We start from the raw sequence: 16,298 nt of genomic DNA, 5'->3' as shown, positions 1-16,298 counted from the left end.
TAAAGAYGTCCTTGAGTACTTTTCTGAATGGGGACCTTGCAACGCTGGTGACAGCACGCGCAGAGCACGTGTTCGTGGAGGGGTGCCTCATCAAGGGTCTAATACACCTTGTTGCTGGCGGAGTTGAACTGTGCTGCCAAGGTGCGAGCTCTGTGGTCTCTGGCTTTATATATTTCACTGCTGCCTGGACAAAACAGGGTGAGGAGAAGGCAGGATCCTCTCTCAGGACCAACATTTTCTTAAACATCTTTATAACTCTAGGTACAGTTAGGTCTTTTGGAAGTTGAAGAACTGTCTGATAGGTCCCAAGCTGAATGCTGCAGAGCCATTTGCATGCTTTCTGTGCTGAAGATGTGTCCTGATCAACTACGGGAGAGCGGCGTAAACCGGAGCAGCTCTTCTGTCGCTGTGTGCACGCTCGGGGTGTTTGAAAGCTGAACCCMGGGCTAGCGTGGAGGGTCTGGCCTCTTCCCCCCCGCGACGGGGCATCACTGCTGTGCTCCRCTGGCTGTTGGGAGAGGCACTCGGATAACCCCAGTTTGCCTTGAGTAATAGTTAACTGCAGAAGTGATTCCTCAAAAGCCTTTGTTTCCCTCCAAGGTGGATGTTCCTTTGACTCTCAAAATACTGAAACATCGTAGGCTGGGTGCTGGCTACCACCTGCCACTTTGGACAAGGCTTCAGTCCGTGGTTGCCGACTTGGTTTTGAACCTTTGAGCAAAGGACTGTTACATGTTTGATATCTTGATTTATTTCAGATGATTGAAACTAATGATATTTCAGAAGAAAAGATAAAGATGAAGCAGAGTATGGAAGGTATGAATTTATTGTCTTTTTTTGGGGGGGGGGGGGAAGGTTGGGGAACAGCCTGTTACAGTGACTTCTGTGCCTTCCCTGCCTCTGCCTCTCTGCCCTTGCAGGGACAGCCCTGTGGAAAGGGGCTTGGGAAATCATTTCATCTCTTGATTTTGCTAGACGGCATTTGCAGTCTGCCTTTTTCTCCCCTCTAAGCTAGCTGAGCCAATGCAGGGGAGGGTGCTTTTATTCTGCTGTTGCACCCTTACCACACAGATGATATGGGGTGGAGACAGAGCTGGRGAAATGGGCCCACTTCCATCCCACAGCAGGTAAAATCCAGTCCACTGAGTGTAATTTCTTTCTAGACGAGTGCTACTAATGGAAGATATTAATATGATTGGCTAAAATAATGAGGGTTACTTTTTTTTATTGAACTTGCTATAAATCAAATCTATCCCCGCAATGAAGCACTGAACRTATGCACTTTGGAAAATTTGTATCAAGTGGTTTTATAACTGGATTGCAGTCAGCCCCCCTTGCAAAGAAGGAAAGCTGTGACCCCTAATCTGAGCGGCAGAGCAGAGCGCTGAGYGGCCCGGGCAGTCTCCGCTGGCAATGACCTCCTACCCCTTCGCTGCGCGTGGTTTCTCTGAAGGGTTCAGGGTGGTTTCAAGCCATGTAAGGTGCTTTCAGATCCCTTCTTTCCCTGTGCTCGTTTCTGGGAGGCTGTATTATATTTCCTCGTCCTTTCTTAGCTTTGTTTTCGTAGCAAAAAAAAAGGCCTTTCCTGTGTAGCTCACAAAGCACTAAGCTTGTCCCTTCTATTTTTGAATAGCTGTGGATTGCAGTGACACAGCCTTTTTTTTTTCCCCCCCAGTCATTTATTCACCTCTGAGGAGCCTGTTCCCTTGCATAGCCCTTTTAAAAGTCCTACTGAGGATATAGCAGTCTAAATGGAGGTTTCCAGGGCTTAAATTTCACTTAATGTAGACTCTGGTTAGCTGAGTGTTACTCCAGCTGCTTCTGGGTTCAGGCAAAGCTGCTTTGCCCTATTTCAGTCCGTCTCGTTGCTGTCTTTGCAGGTACAGGGTGACGCATGTCAYACCAAATTATATGCTGATTGACAGTGATTCCTGAGTAATGAGGGAGAATGCGAGAACTAGGTCCCATTTCCTCTTCCATTACCTACCAGCGGTTGCTGCTCTTAAAGTGGCCACTCAGTCCACGTGCGTGTAGTTTCCACCCTGAATAAAGCATGGACAGGATGTGCTGCAGACAGCCAGCTCGAACCTGGGCATAGAAGCATCATGCTTCGAGTCGAGGGCTCAGTCTGAGCGTGGAAGCGTCTTTTAAAATTCTCTCCTTTCCTCTGTAGTAAATAACACAAGGAAATGTGCTGAGAGCTCCTTTCTGTGTGTTTTCTTATTAACATCTCATTCTTGGAGACTTTTTTTTTTCCCCTTGCAGTTGCTGCCTTATCTCTCTGATACGGCCATATGCCTTGCCCCCTGATGCCTGGATGATGGGCTGCTTTTCCCTACAGCCGATACCTTCCTGACTTGCACGAGGCATTTTCCAAGCTTCTAATCCTGGCTTTTCCTTCTTTTCATTCTCCTAAAGATCTTCAAGACAAGCTGAGTAAAAGAGACAAAGAAGTGTCGTCACTGGTCTCCCAGACTGAAGCTCTAAGGGCCCAAGTAAGTGGTAAGTTCCCCTAATCTGGCGCTGGTGGGAACTAGGTATAGTGCTTGTCCTTTGTACCTCTCTGTTGCACAAGGTGCATAAACGACCCAGTAACGTGCCTGCGTAAAGCGTGACGTTGCCTGTCTGTACGTAGACGGTGTTGGCAAACATGGATTTAGGAGTTCCAATCGCTTTTTTTTTTTTCCGGGAGGTCAAAATTACTGCAGTAAATGCTGTTGGTATCCTGTGAGGAGGGATCTGGACACACTGAATGTTAGAAGACAAAAGTAATAGAGAAATAAATAAATGCTGGGTCTGAGGTTTCTGAGATCTCCCTTAAATAGGGCCAGATCCAAAGTGTTGCTAAGCGTTTGTGGCTGCTGTGCGCAGCTGTGCAGACCTAACCAGGCAAGTGCAGTTAGGACTAGGGAAGGAAGAAAGCAAGACTGGAGGGCGAGTCRAGGACTAAGACCTTTCTTTCCCCTCTCCTCGTATCCTTTGCTTCTCTCAGCTTTGGAAAATAAATGCAAAAGTGCAGAGAAGAAGGCAGATTTGGTGTTAAAGGAAAAGAAGAGGCTKGAGGGTGACCTGGAAGCCTTGACCAAGAAAACACACGATGCCTCAGGGCAGCTGGTGCTGATCAGCCAGGAGCTGCTCAAGAAGGAGAGGTCAGTCTGCGGCCTGGACGGACAGAGGCTGCGGGGTCTGGAGCTGCAGGCAGACCTGGGGGTGCGCGCGCGCATGTGTGTGTGTTTGAGTAATAAACTTCTTGCTAGAAGAAAACTATGGGCTAAATTGTTGAAAGCCAGTCCRCAGCACTTGTGGTGTTTAAAGATATTTGTGTGGACACTCAGTTCGAATTGGGCTATGGATTACAGAAGACACTGCCCTTTCACTGCTCAACAGGACCTTCAAGGCACAACTTGGTGCCCACGTGGTAAGGGAAAGAAGTTATCAACAAGCAATCCAAGCTGGCTGCTGTGCTCTCTGAACTGTGTCCTGTGCAGGCACTGGCACAGTGGGGAGGAAAGGGGGGGGGGTTGGATCCCCCAGAGCAGTGGAAGTTGGGCCAGGTTTGCTGATGGGTCTTTCTCTGGGTCAGCTCCAGCCGAGGTGGGAGGGTGCGTGGTCAGACGCTGTAATGCCAGTGCTGTACAGCCCCTGCAAATACCTTTGCTCCTCTGTGCTGCTTCTCAAGGAGCCTGAATGAGCTGAGAGCGTTGTTGCTGGAGGCAAACCGGCACTCTCCAGGGCCGGAGCGGGACCTGAGCCGGGAGGTGCACAAAGCTGAGTGGCGCATGAAGGAGCAGAAGCTCAAAGATGACATCAAAGGGCTGCGGGAGAAACTGGTTGTGCTGGTGAGCAAATCTTCCTGGCTGTGGGCTTGGGAGGGCTCTGTGTTACTCCAGAGGCAGGTGGAATGAGCCAAGAAGGGGGTTCACGGTGTTTGGGAGAAGAAGTAGCAGTTGCCTCAGCCATGCTGGCTTTGGATTTCCCCGAGGCCCCTGAAAATGAGGGTGCTTGAAATTTTCAGTCACTGCTGAAAATGATGGCAAAGATYAGGGACTGGCTACATGTCTCCAGCCACATAGGGACCATGGAAACTATCATCTTGAGAAGCATCAAGGCACAAGCACGTAACTGTCCTGTGCCTGTAGCCCTTGAGTTAAGTCTTGATGCTTTTTTTACTATCTTAGGGGAACTTCCTTGACTGTGCTTGTGGCCTAGGTTACYGTGCACCTCATTAAGAGCAAAATAKCCATCTCTTTCTCCCGTGTTTTTCTGTTCCYGTGGGATTTAGATCCATGGCTAAATAGGGCTAAAATTTTTGGAAGAAACTGAAGGTCTGCCAGTTACCCCACGTTGCTTATTCCTAGATCAGAGAATGAGCAAACAGTGTCCTGTAATTCCTTTGTACTTCAGTGTCCTCCAGTGGTTGAAATGTGAATAATTTGAACACAGCTTGGGACAGATTGGAGCTGCTGTTTGTTGCCTTTGATATAAGTGCCTTTACAGAGGTGTGCTCTCATCCCATCTACTGTTGAAATCWATATAAAGTTACATTAGTTACTGTGGGTTTGTAACCCCCTTAGTTTCTGCAGTTATAATTTTTAAATCTAACACGCCTGTTTTCACTCTGCTGCATAAAGGACAAGGAAAAATCRGTAACGGATCAGAGACGATACTCCCTGATCGACCCCTCGTCAGAGTCGGAAGTGATCCGGCTGCAGCACCGGCTCGTCAGCACAGAGGATGTCCTGCGCAACGCACTGGAGCAGGGCCATCAGATGGAGAAGCTCATGGAGGCCATGAGGCTTTCCTCGGAGAAAACACAGGTAGAGCATCTGCTGTTTCCCATGTTGCTCAGCCCTCAGCAGTCTCCTGTCGTGAGCGATCTCCTGGGATCTTGCCCTGTGSTGTAGGAGGTGATGTGGTCAGCTGGATCCTTTTACCTTCACTGGAAACAGCCTTGCAAGACTTCGTTCTTTCAGGTGTAGCTTAACACTGACAAGACTTGTCACTTGGTCGTTAGGGATCCATTTGCAGTCTGCAAGGACAGTTACTAAACGTGATGTTTTGGGAAAATTGCCGTGTGAGTAACTGTTCTCCTTTATGCATATGATGTGGTGTACACATCTTTACACTACGAGCGCAGAGTTCCTGGAGGCATTTTCAGGAGAACTTAAGTTCACCCAGAAAGGGYTATGTTTCCTTGCCCTGAGAAGGAATGTAAGCATGTAAGTACAGACCACCTTTATCTCTTTAAAGAGAGAAAAATAATGGCCTGATGTCATCTTCAGGAAGTGCTGTAACTGTTTTCAAACAGACTTCTGAAGAGACAGATAAGACTTTCGTGATAGATTTCAAAACATAATAAAAGCAATGACATTAACTAATTGATAATGTCCTTTAAAATCACTTTAATGTATGAAAGTTAAGGGTTTGTCATCTCTGTTCTTTGCTGAGAATTATTTTCTTGCAGTCCTTAAGTGCAAACTCTGGAGGTGGCTCTGGGGAAAGGCTTTTCATTTTTCTTAGTAGCTCCTGAAGGTGTATGTCTGCCTGATGTAGGTTTGCTGCTGGACCTTGAGTGCTCCTATTCCAATTGCTGTCTTCCCTTCCCAACTTCTTCCAGTTTCCCCTTTTTTCCTCCAAGGAAAGCAAAGCAGCTCSTAGTATTTTGCTAGGAAGGTTATGTCCTTCCTTGTAAAAGTGGAGCCTTGRTGTCAATAAGCTTGATGTCTCTTGGCATGTTTGGCCTTTTCTGTCTCTTACCTGTGGCGTGACCTGCCTCTTATGCCAAGTTTTTTTTTTTCCTCTATATTTTTTTTCTGTATTTTCTCTTGAGTCTGCAATCAGGTCATGGCTTTCAGAGGCAAGATGCTCCAGTACTCATCTGATACCTATTTAAATTCATAGCTGAAAAATGTTGTTCTCTTGCAGTTCACATTCAGATAGACACTATAGGATTGTACAGAAAACACTAGATGCAGATGAACAGAGAGTTTGTTTACCCTGATGCTGGTGTAGATATGGTGTGGAGATGATGTAGTTTATCATGTCTTCTCTTCCTCCCATGACACTGTCTTTTGCAGAGTGTGTAGGTGCTCCAAAATGCAGAGTGTATCACCATAGCTTGGCAGGAAGCAGTCAGGAGGAGGTAAAAATCACAGCCCCGAAAGCTGTCTTGGCTCAGCCAAGGGCCTGTGTGTTGCAGACAATCTCTGTATCCTGCCATGCAGTGGCAGCAGCTACCTGCCGACAGCGGAGCTGTGGTCATGACGACAGTTTGTGGCAGTCTAAAGTGTGCTGTAATCCTGTCAGTATCTCCAAAGTGTCTTTAGTTTTTGCTGTAATTGCCACATGTCATATGAAAGTGCATCACGATGACTCTAATCTGTTGTAACCTTTGGGAGGGATGGGGAAAGTTTTTTATCTGTTTTAATGCTAAACCCTTGAGAGCTTGGAAATCTTYCCTTTCACGTTCCCTCTAGTGGTGACACCTGTGATTATTTCTTCCCTTACTGTAGAAAACAAYTTATCTTTTAAAGAAAAAAAAAGTTGGAAGGGACCTTATGATGTCAACTAATCTATCCTAGGTTATTTGGACACTTCCATGCCTTAGAAATCCTAGAGATGCGACAAGATAGTATTATGCCTTCARTACAGAGGTACAAAGCGACAGGTAGAAGATTATTAAGAGAAGTCAGGCTTCTAATTTCAGCTGATGTCAAACTTGAAGTTCCYGAGTTACAAGGGAGGATCAAAACTCTCTAGTTTGTGTGGTATCTGTTCATCCTTTCCCTTAGAAGAGTTGTTGTTAACCAGGGGCTGAGCCTGARGACATCGCTGCCCTAAAGGAATCCTGACGTGGTAGTTTGGGAACTGGTGACTCTTCTCTAGAAGGCATGTTTCAGCGCTATAACCCATCCTTCACTGCCTTCTCACCGCTCGTCTCCTCTCTCACAGCGGTGGCTGTCACCCAGGGATCTGGCTTGGCACTGTTCTCCCTTTGTCTGCAAAACCTTCACTTCGCAGCGCTCTCAAGAAGGAGATCTAATTACTGCAAGCTGCTGCTGCTCTGCCTTTGCAATCTCAGCCAGCCACTATGCTCTGGAGTCCTTGATGTGCATGCCTGGCCTTGCTATTAGATGAGGAGGTGCAGGAGTTARGGGCACCATGTGTCTGTGTCTCCTTGTTGGGTAATTGCTGCTTTGTTGTTCCTGTGTCTGCAGCTGCGAAGTATTCGTCCCATAATAAAGGAAGAGGAGGGATCTGTGTGATGTGTCTTAGGAGACCCAGATCTTGCAGCCTTGCAGGAAATGACAACAATTTGGCATTCAGGATTTTTTCTCAGAGAATTTGCAGCAACTGCTCTGAAATTTTATTTAATTTCAAGCAAATCATAGCACTTCATATTCATTCTCGTGACCATGTACTGAAACCAAAGCTCAAGTCTAATTCTCATCATCTGCTAGCTTCTTCGTGTGCACACAGTGTGCTGCAGCCAAGGAATAATACAGGCCTCCTGCAGGGCAGTGTCAGCTATGATTGTGGGTGTAGTACCCCAGGGCTAAAGCACTACTGTGGTGGTATTCTTGCCCTCCATTCAGGTGGGTTTCGCTGCTYGGCAAACAGTTCAGGCTCTCAAAGCAGAGCTCGGTTTGGGGTCAAGGCTTCCCTGGCCCAAACTACAACTCTGTCCTGTAAAGCTGGTTTTGCATTTTCGTGGCCACAGTAAGAACAAAATCTGAGCACCTGGAACCCCTCAGATGATGAGAYTGAAACCTTGCAATCTTGACTCTCTAACTTCTAGCTTCCCTATTGGCAGCACTTAACTGGGCCCCGTTAGCTGAAATCTGGCATGCTATGAATTTCTTCCCTTGTTTGTGCTGGTTATACTGTCATTTTGAAGCTGAAGGGCTCCACGTTATCCGTGCCAAAGAAACATTATAAATGTTTGAAGTTCTTTATGTTTTCTAAAGATAGAACAGCAGCCTGTCCTGCCTGCCAGGCTTGTCCCCAGAGAGGAAATGGCGAATGTTATTCGTTGCTGATGTTCATTGTCCCAGGTTTTGCAGTTAACTCTGCCCTTGGCTGCTGCTTTGTTTATTAGGCTTTGAGAAGAAGAGCAAGTCTGTGTCCATAAGGAAATCCAGAGGATATCTTATAGCTGGAAAGGATACAATTGCCCACATGGGAATTGCACCAGGATGCAGAGGTTATGAAACTTCTTGCCAAAAGTGGCGTGGGATTTTGCATTCCACTTTCTTAGCGTGGAGCAGCCACTGTGTGCTGGGCTGCTACGGGAGAAGATAGCAGCCTTGCCAGATCTCAGCACTCACAGGCAAACACTGGGCTCTTTATCTGTGTCCCTCTTCTAATGTGTTGTCTATTTTCTGTTGCAGACTGTTGGAAATTCCGGGTCTGCTAATGGGATTCACCAGCAGGATAAATCCCACAAGCAAGAGGTAAGTTCTGAGCAAAATATTACTTAAAGCCATGACTGCTGTATGTGCCTTCTTGCCTGCTGTGCCAGGGCAGGTCTCGGAGGGAGGCAGCTCTGCTAGCAAAGCTTGACTGTATCATTCCCACAGCAAGAACAAGGGGCTTTGCAGGCAGCGCTTGTTCCCAGGTGCAGTGCAACAGCTTCCCCAGAGCCCCTGTGGCCACAGCCTCTCCTTACCTTTAAAACCATTCAAAGCCATCAGGAAGGCGCTAGTAAGGTGTGTGCTGAGATGTAGCAAGTGCTTGACCTCGGTCTCCTGGGTCAGTGCTTGTATGACTCTTCTCCTAGCAGTACCATCTAGAACCTGCCTGGTCTCAGATCTGTGCCATCCCCTTCATGTGGATGTCATTTGTAGGACATGCTGTCCTGGTCTCCTCTTGTTTTCGTGATGCAGGGCAGGATCTGTGACCCCAGACTTCACTTTCGCACGGGCAGGATGGCCAGCAGTGTGGCTGACTGGGCAGAGCAGAGGGTTGGGACTTAGGGGCCTGGGTTCTCTAGTTGTGGTCTGCTGAGGCCATCCCACTCTGCCTCAGTTTCCCCTTCTGTAAAAACACCTCTGTAAAGTGCTTCCAGGTACTAATTGAGAAGCGTTATGGAAGAGGATCACTGTTACGGATGGTTACAGATTTACTATTTCTGCAGAAAAATAAAGACCACCTGCCTGCTCCCTTTAATCCCTCTGGATGTGTAAGACCAACTGCTGTCCTGCATAACTAACCAGATAATCTCTTAGTGCTGCTGCTTCCTTCTGAGCATCAGAGGCTGCTCTCCGTTTTCCCTAACAAGGTCTCTTTTCTTCCAGGAGAAGCTCTGATAGAGAAGAGGTGAAGAGGATCATTTCACACCAGTATCAGCTCCTGTGCGCAGTCAGGAAAAACGATACCATATCTGGCTTTAGCACCTCCTAAAGACTAGACACAGTATTTTCACTTTAAAGCAGGACAATGTTTATAATATACTAACTGATGTAATCAGGACAATCCTGGAATCCAGTTTTCCAAGACAGCCATTGTTTTGGGAGGAGCAGAAAGATCTCTCTGGGTTTGGTTTCTTACCTGTATTGATTTTGACTGTGGAATTTGTATTGCTTGATCTGCCCTTTTCCCACCAGCTGACATGGTCTGGATGACAGCAGCTTTGTGTGGTGGCTGAAATGTCAGCGAGTCCTAGTAACCCCACAGGAACTGCAAAGGGATCTGCTTGTGGGGTTAAACTCCAAAGCATGTGCCCAGGGGCTGCACGATTTTCGCAAAGTCTGTCCCTCCCCTTTTACCCACCCCGGTGTCTTGAAGAACTGCAAGAGCAAGTGAAATCTGCTGGCCTTGACTGTTCATGGTGGTATATGTAGGCTATGGAAGACAGGATTGTGGGGAAATGTTCTCCTCTGTGCCTGTGTAGAAGATGTCTCAGTTCTAGAACCTGGAGGCTTCACTTAGTACTTGTATAATAGCATGTTGTGGTATCTAATCTGATTTCAAAGCGATATTTATTTCATTTATCTCCCTCACTGCTGTTTGGGGAGGGATCTGTGGTGGCTGTGAGTTCGGAGGGCAGGTGCACCTCACTCGGCTGTGGTTGGCCTTCCTGCCTGCAGAGAAGATTGTGACTGCTGAGCAGATCTGCTGGTGCCCTGGGCTGCGGCCAGGCTGCCCAGCCTGATCTCCCTGTCTCGCGCTYGTAGTTAGGCTCTTTCCGAGTGTCAGGCTCAGCGCAGCCAGCTGGGCCCGGGCTCGGTGGCCTCAGAGCTCCCTGCTGCCCCGAGTCGGGGTAGGACGGATGCCTCCTCCTGCCTGCTCGATTTGACAGCTCGCCTGGGACTGCCTGGCCGTTCCCTGGAGCTGTCCTCGGCCGCTCGGTGTAACGCGCCTCCCCTGCTGTCGGGGGCGATGAGGCCAACGTGCAGCCGCACCGGCGCGTTCGTGCGCTGGTGGTTTGTCGCTGTGACTGGGGGACGCTGGAGGAAAGGGCCTTGCCTAGGACGGGAGCTCGCCAGCTGTAGCCAGCCAGGCACGGGAGGCTGTCGGTATTTGTTGACTACAAAAATCCTCTGTGCTTGACACAAATACAGGCTTTTGGAGGAAAAGGAGCCCARGGCTGGGGCCTGCGAGGCTCCAGGTCTATGCAGAGCGGTGCAGGCCCAGGCAGGCACCGCGATCTGCCCGGGGGACCTGTGGTGGGCGAGTGCGCGGTGCGGCGGGTGCTTTTTTTCTCGTGGCCGCTCGGAGGCTGCCAGCTGGCCTTGCAAAGGAAGCACAAGGTTTCTTCGGTCTTGCTTCTTTTTCTGAAGGCTTTACTCTTCCCTCCATCTTTGCACCATGATTCCCCAKGGACATTAGGATGGAGTAAGGGGAGAATATACACTTAAAGGCATGAGGCAGCATCCCATGCAAGAGTCCAGTTCACTGTTCAGTACCACAGGGCAGAGCAGTAGCGAGGTTTTACCAAGCTTCCCCTAGTGTCACTCTTCCATCCTTCGGGAGCTGTTAGGGTGGGGCATCTGTAAAAGAGGACAAGGTAGAAGAGGCTGCTCAGAGAGATCCGAGCCAGACCGCAGGCGGATGAGTATCAGCCCGTCAGCTTCATTGCTTCTTGCCCTGATTATTATTATTTTTAATAATGAAGCTGTGTTACTTTTTCTTACTGGATTACTAGGATTTTAATTGATTAGCAGCCAGAAACAAGCTTGGAAACCTTGTTTTTCATGGCTTTAATTCTGCTATGAGGAGGATGTTGCTGAATCTTTCTGGACTGTGATAAAATATTGGACCCTGCCCACTTGATACAGGATTGATCCTCTCTCGTCCTCCCTCAATCCAAAGAGACGACGAGAGAGGGAGGGAGGTGACTTGAGAGCATAAAGCAGGTCAAGAAACATAGCTTAAGTCTGGCTCGTTGCAGGGAAAAGGGAGTAGGGAAGCTAATTGGCTGGAGATAAYTCAGATGGGACCCCATCCTGTCTTGTGGAAGTGTTTAATCAGCTCTTACTAATCACCAGGAAGACTGACACCAATCACTGGCTAGTGCAAGGACTTTCAAGAGATCATAGGAGAGGACTCCAAAAGTCTTTTGGTGAGTGAGGGAGGGAGCCGAATACGCTTGGGAAAACCTGGGAAGCAGCATTCATTGCCACAGCTGGAACCACGAGCATCTCAGCTGGGAGCTGCTGTTCTGAAGCAGCTGGAGACRATGTTCCCCTAAGTGCTGCTGTTGGCCTGAATGGTCCCGGAGATCAGTGCTCCACTGGCTCGAGTGGCCCCAGAGTCAGGATAAGGCTTCTTGCAATGCTACCTGCCTCCAGTTCCAGGGTTTCCACAGGGTTTTTCTGTAAGCGTAGGGTTCCCGGGGTACCTGCTCCTCTGCAGGGCTGCCAGGGCCCGTCCTAGGTTGCGAGAGACCAAACAAGGGAGAAATCTGGAAAGGGACAAGGAGATTCCCCAGCCCTGCTATTTATTTGTAAGTTTAATTGCTATTTTTGCCTATATATGGTGATGTATAAAGTACTTCACAGTATTTGATCTAACTGGCTTCATTCTTTGGGGGAGTTTTTTTTTTTYYYYTTTTTTYCCCCAAGGGCATTAAACACTGATGCACCCGTCTCTTGTCAGCCAGGGACTGGTTCCTGCGTGCCTTTACTCCCCCTTCAGCTTCGGTCTTGCTCTTGTCCAGCTCTCCCGGGAGCCGCGCCGGGGCCCTCGCCGCCGTGCCGTGCTGCGCCACGCCGCGCCAGCTTTGCACCTCGAGCCGAGTCCAGAGCGCGGCGCGGGGCCGGGGCGCGATCGGGGCAGGGCACTGCGCGGGGTTGGCGCCGGGCCGCCCGCCCGGTTGGACGCCGCAGCCTGCCCTCCCCGCTCCTCGGGAGGGGAGGCGTTGGCGCAGCGGCGCTGGACTTGCTCTTACGTGCTTTGCGTCGATGGCTGGTGACGGTTTTCTGCTGAAGGCTGAGAATAAAGTCCCCGTGCTGGGTAGCAAACCTTCCTGCTCCGTTTTAGTGATTTATTCTCTTAACCTTCTTGGCTAAAGGGGAGGGCAAAAAAAAAAAAATCAGCTTTATCCCCCCTGGAGCAAGGGGCCGGACCGCGCTCATGGAGCCATGGGCGCTAAGTTGCTAGCGAAGGCTTTGCAGCCACCGCCTACCCGCGGCCGCCACCGCTTCCTCTGGCTTTCGGCAGAGATGCATGAGGGTTTCATTAAAACAAAACGATGCAAATGACACTGCAGAAGTCTTAAAGATTCCCGTGCTCCGTCGTTCGGCAGCTTTAGCAGTTCAACACTATCTTGTAGGGAATTATTAATACACTAAGATCCTATAGGCCTCATGTAAGCTACCAGAATAAAGATGATACTAGATGTATAAATGGATGATAACCTTTTACCCGTACCGTATGTATTACAATTTTGTAGCTTAGTCATTTTTTGGCTATCAGATTTTGTTAGTATGATAAAGGAAAAAAAAGAAAAAAATGGTTTGACTGCTAATGTCTGTTTTGTTACTTGATTCATTTTATTTCTTCCTGTGTACAAAAGCTGTACAAACCTCACTGTGTGTAACTCCTGCAGCTCTGTAACGATGTACCTGCCCCGGCCCCCTGTCCTGGCTTGCTGGTGTGGTGAGCTCGTAACCCGACAATAAACTCTGTGGCTGAAGCTGGGCGCCGCGGTGCTGCTGTCGCGGCCGGTCCCTGGCGTGCGGGAGCCGGGCGGTGGGGGGGGGGGTGTCTCCATCATCGCCCCGGGGTGCCCCACGGGTGCTGTCCATGGATCCCCAGAAGCGTGGCCGGTGGCTAACCGGGCCCCTCTTCGGCGACAAACCAGGCATCGTGCGTTTAAAGCACTTTTTTTAAAAAAATGGCTCTTTATCGATGCTAACGTTCATGCTAATATATTTAATTATAGGCCTAAGCATGGTAGGGAAAAAAAAAAAATGCAGGGAGGGAAGACAGCGATTGCTGTGGGTCTGCAAATCAAGCGCGGCTGGAGGGGGCGAGCGCCGGAGCCCGGGAGCGGGGGTCCGGCAGCCCCGCGCGGCTCCGGCCTYGGGGCTCCGCTGGGAGCGCCAGGAGCCTCTTGCAAACGGCCTTCGCGAGCCCCGGGGCGGCTGGGGAGCCCCAGGCTGGGAGCAGGCGAGCCGACGGCCGCTGCCAGCTCCAGGGTCCTCCGGCGGCCGGAGGAGACCGGTGGGTCCGAGCTGGGAGGAAAGCGGAGGCTGGGGCAGACGGGCGACGGTGGCGGCTAACGCCGCAGCCCGCCCGCGCCTTTGCTCGCGGACCTAACGCCTCGGTGCCGTCGATCACGCCATGCGGAGCAAAAAACACGAAGTTTAAAGATGCCTAAACCTCCCAGGGGAGTTGGCAGCCTCTGCCCACAAAAAATATTTGCGCTTTATCTTCGTGCTAGCGCGGAGCCGGGGAGACCGGGCCCGAGGAGCGGCCGGTTCGGCTGCAATAAGCCCCCTAAGGCTGCGGCCCCGGGCGCGAATCGCGGGCAGGGAGCCGAGCTGCCRCTCTCGCGCCGCTGTTTCTTCTCCATCTCTGTTATCTAACGAGCATCCTCGTGAAAATAGCTAATTTCCTTTGAGAACAAAAAGTCACCTGAATACATTTGGAAGCCGTGTTGCACTATCGGAGTAATCGGAATTTAATTTGATGCAGTCAAGGCTTTAAAAAGATGTTATCAAGGGGAACATCAAAGCCAGATTCCTGTGCTTGGAAATGCAACTGGAATGCACAGTCCAGATTTCTCATTTTATCGGAGACTTTCAAAACATCAGTCTAAATAACAAAAAATGAATATTAAGAGCATTTGCAAATTAAYGTCTTTTGTAGCTGAACAAAGGCCACTGTCTAACCTACTTCTTTTGCGTGTCTGGGACAGCGTCTTATTAAATCCTAATTATACAATTTTGTTGTGTCTAATCATTTCTGTGCTTGCAGGAATTAAAACTGAAGCTYTTTGCACGTTTGTTGCGCCGTGCCGATCCCCCGCGTCGCGGCTGATCCCGCTCGAGGCCGGGGGCCCGGCGGGGCGCGGAGACGGGGCGGCGAGGGGACGGCGGCTCGCGCTCTCCATCCCGCGCCTGCGTTACGTTAGCGAAGGGGATTGCGCGCGCGTTTCGGTTTTCATCAGAAAAGCCCAATTTAGGAAGGCAGGAAGGTGTTTCTAGGCCCTCTGGCTGCTGAGAAGTTTGGAAAGGTGACCGAAACGCGCCCGAGGCTGGGATTGCTTCGTTGGGTTTTGGTAGATCCGTGCGGGCGCGGGCTGTGTTACCGCAGCGGGTGACGCCGGCGCAGGGGATGGGGGGAGCGGAGGTTTTTACCCTCTTCGCTTGAAATTTCCTCTTCCAGCGGCAATCCTGCGGTGGTTTCGTTGCTCGGCTGGCGCCGTTTAGACGGGGGCCGCCGGCGGGAGTCGCTGCAGCCGGCGGGAGAGGCCGGCAGCGCTTTCCCCCGGCCGGCCGCTGCGCCCGCGTCCCGCTGCCGAGCGGGGAGCGCGTCCCCTCGCCCGGRCCCGCTTCCCTCTGCCCCGTCTCGCTTTGCACCGTCGCGCCGCTGGCACGCGGAGGGGGAAACGGGCGCCCGATCCCCACGTTAGCCCTCGGGAGCGCCGAGAGGGGGCTCGGGCGCAGAGGAGGTTCAGCACGGCTTCGTTAGGGAAATAACATGGCTCCCGCGTTTAAACCTTTGAAGTGTTAATTAAAAAGAATTATGCAAAGGAGTGAGGATTTGAAACATTCATTTGAATCTCAATAAGGCATCTGCATTAAAAATAGCAGCAGGATCAACTAAAGATATGGCAATTTTAGAGCGAAATGCAACGGTGGGCCAGTGCGGGCCACCGGGGCCGGGCGAGGGCGTTTCGGCCCCTCCGCTGCCCGCGCGGCCCTGAACCCSGGAAACATCCTGCTCCTGATATTTAAAGAACTTGAAAGCATCTCCTTTAAGCGAGCCGCTGGGGCGCCGGGTGGCTCCAAATGCCGTCACGGCGAGGGAGAGGTGGGGACGGGGACGGTCCCCCCGCGGCTGCCGGCAGCCTCGCGTTAATCACACAGAGATTTTCCAGGCTGGAAGGAGGCGCTGGCCGAAACCTTAGCCACAGGCTTTATTAAAAATGCATCAATATTACCCCGACCTTGGGCACTGCCTGACRGGCTCCCTTCCAGCTTCCAGGGGGATTTAGAGTCGGACAGGGTTAAACTGCAGCAGCCACCGGTGGCCGAGACCCCTCCGAGAGCTTATGTCCGTGAGCGTGGAAATAARTCGAGGAACCAGCGCGACGCAACTGGAAAACCATTTTATCTGTTGCGCTGAAGCAAGCTATTTCTGCAGCGCGGCGTTCGAAGACCTGCACGAGTGCAGGCAGCTGGCAAYGCAGACAGATATGTTAAACGCACAGAGATATAGTAAATATTCAATATAAGCAAGCCTCTCTGCCCCAGCAGGCAGGGGAAGGGAGAGAGGGKTTTTTTGATCTTCCCAGTGTGTTTGGGACCAATAGACATCAGCTCTGTTTTTGTGGGGACTTCTTGCCAATTCTTGCTCAATAGCGAAGTAAAAAAACGATAATAATTTTGGCTCCAAATGACGCTGTTTTCGGTGTACGGACGGCTGAACGCGGCTCTCCGGCAGCGAGCCGGCCGAGGCAGGGGAACGGCGGGGCTGCGGCGGCAGGYGCGTGCCGGGGGCAGGCGGCTCCGAGCAGCCGGACTGGGGCCRTGCCCGAATATCCCGTCGGGAGAAGCCTTTTGAGGTGGGACGCGCTCCGGCACGTCCGGTGGGACGTGTCTCCCGCACCCCAGCGTGCCAGGAGG

At 50.7% G+C, this 16,298-nt stretch overlaps 1 protein-coding gene across 2 annotated transcripts in view; it reads left to right on the top strand.

Moving 5' to 3' along the window:
- Positions 1-13,138, top strand: part of CLIP2 (CAP-Gly domain containing linker protein 2) — a 98,817-nt gene extending 85,679 nt beyond the window's left edge. For both annotated transcript variants that reach the window (XM_085314973.1, XM_085314980.1), the window contains exons 10-16: positions 759-816; positions 2,419-2,502; positions 2,993-3,149; positions 3,680-3,839; positions 4,632-4,817; positions 8,391-8,453; positions 9,297-13,138. In XM_085314973.1, coding sequence (XP_085171099.1) covers positions 759-816; positions 2,419-2,502; positions 2,993-3,149; positions 3,680-3,839; positions 4,632-4,817; positions 8,391-8,453; positions 9,297-9,308 — 720 coding nt within the window. In that variant the 3' untranslated portion in view covers positions 9,309-13,138. The remainder of the gene's footprint in view (positions 1-758; positions 817-2,418; positions 2,503-2,992; positions 3,150-3,679; positions 3,840-4,631; positions 4,818-8,390; positions 8,454-9,296) is intronic.
- Positions 13,139-16,298: the final 3,160 nt, after the last annotated feature.

Source organism: Rhea americana, unplaced genomic scaffold (genome assembly GCF_003343005.1).
Source record: "Rhea americana isolate MKP2758 unplaced genomic scaffold, rheAme1 scaffold_111, whole genome shotgun sequence".
In the NCBI taxonomy this organism is placed as follows: Eukaryota; Metazoa; Chordata; class Aves; order Rheiformes; family Rheidae; genus Rhea; species Rhea americana.
The sequence above is the reverse complement of the archived record's forward strand: the minus strand, read 5'-3'. Positions and strand labels throughout refer to the sequence as shown.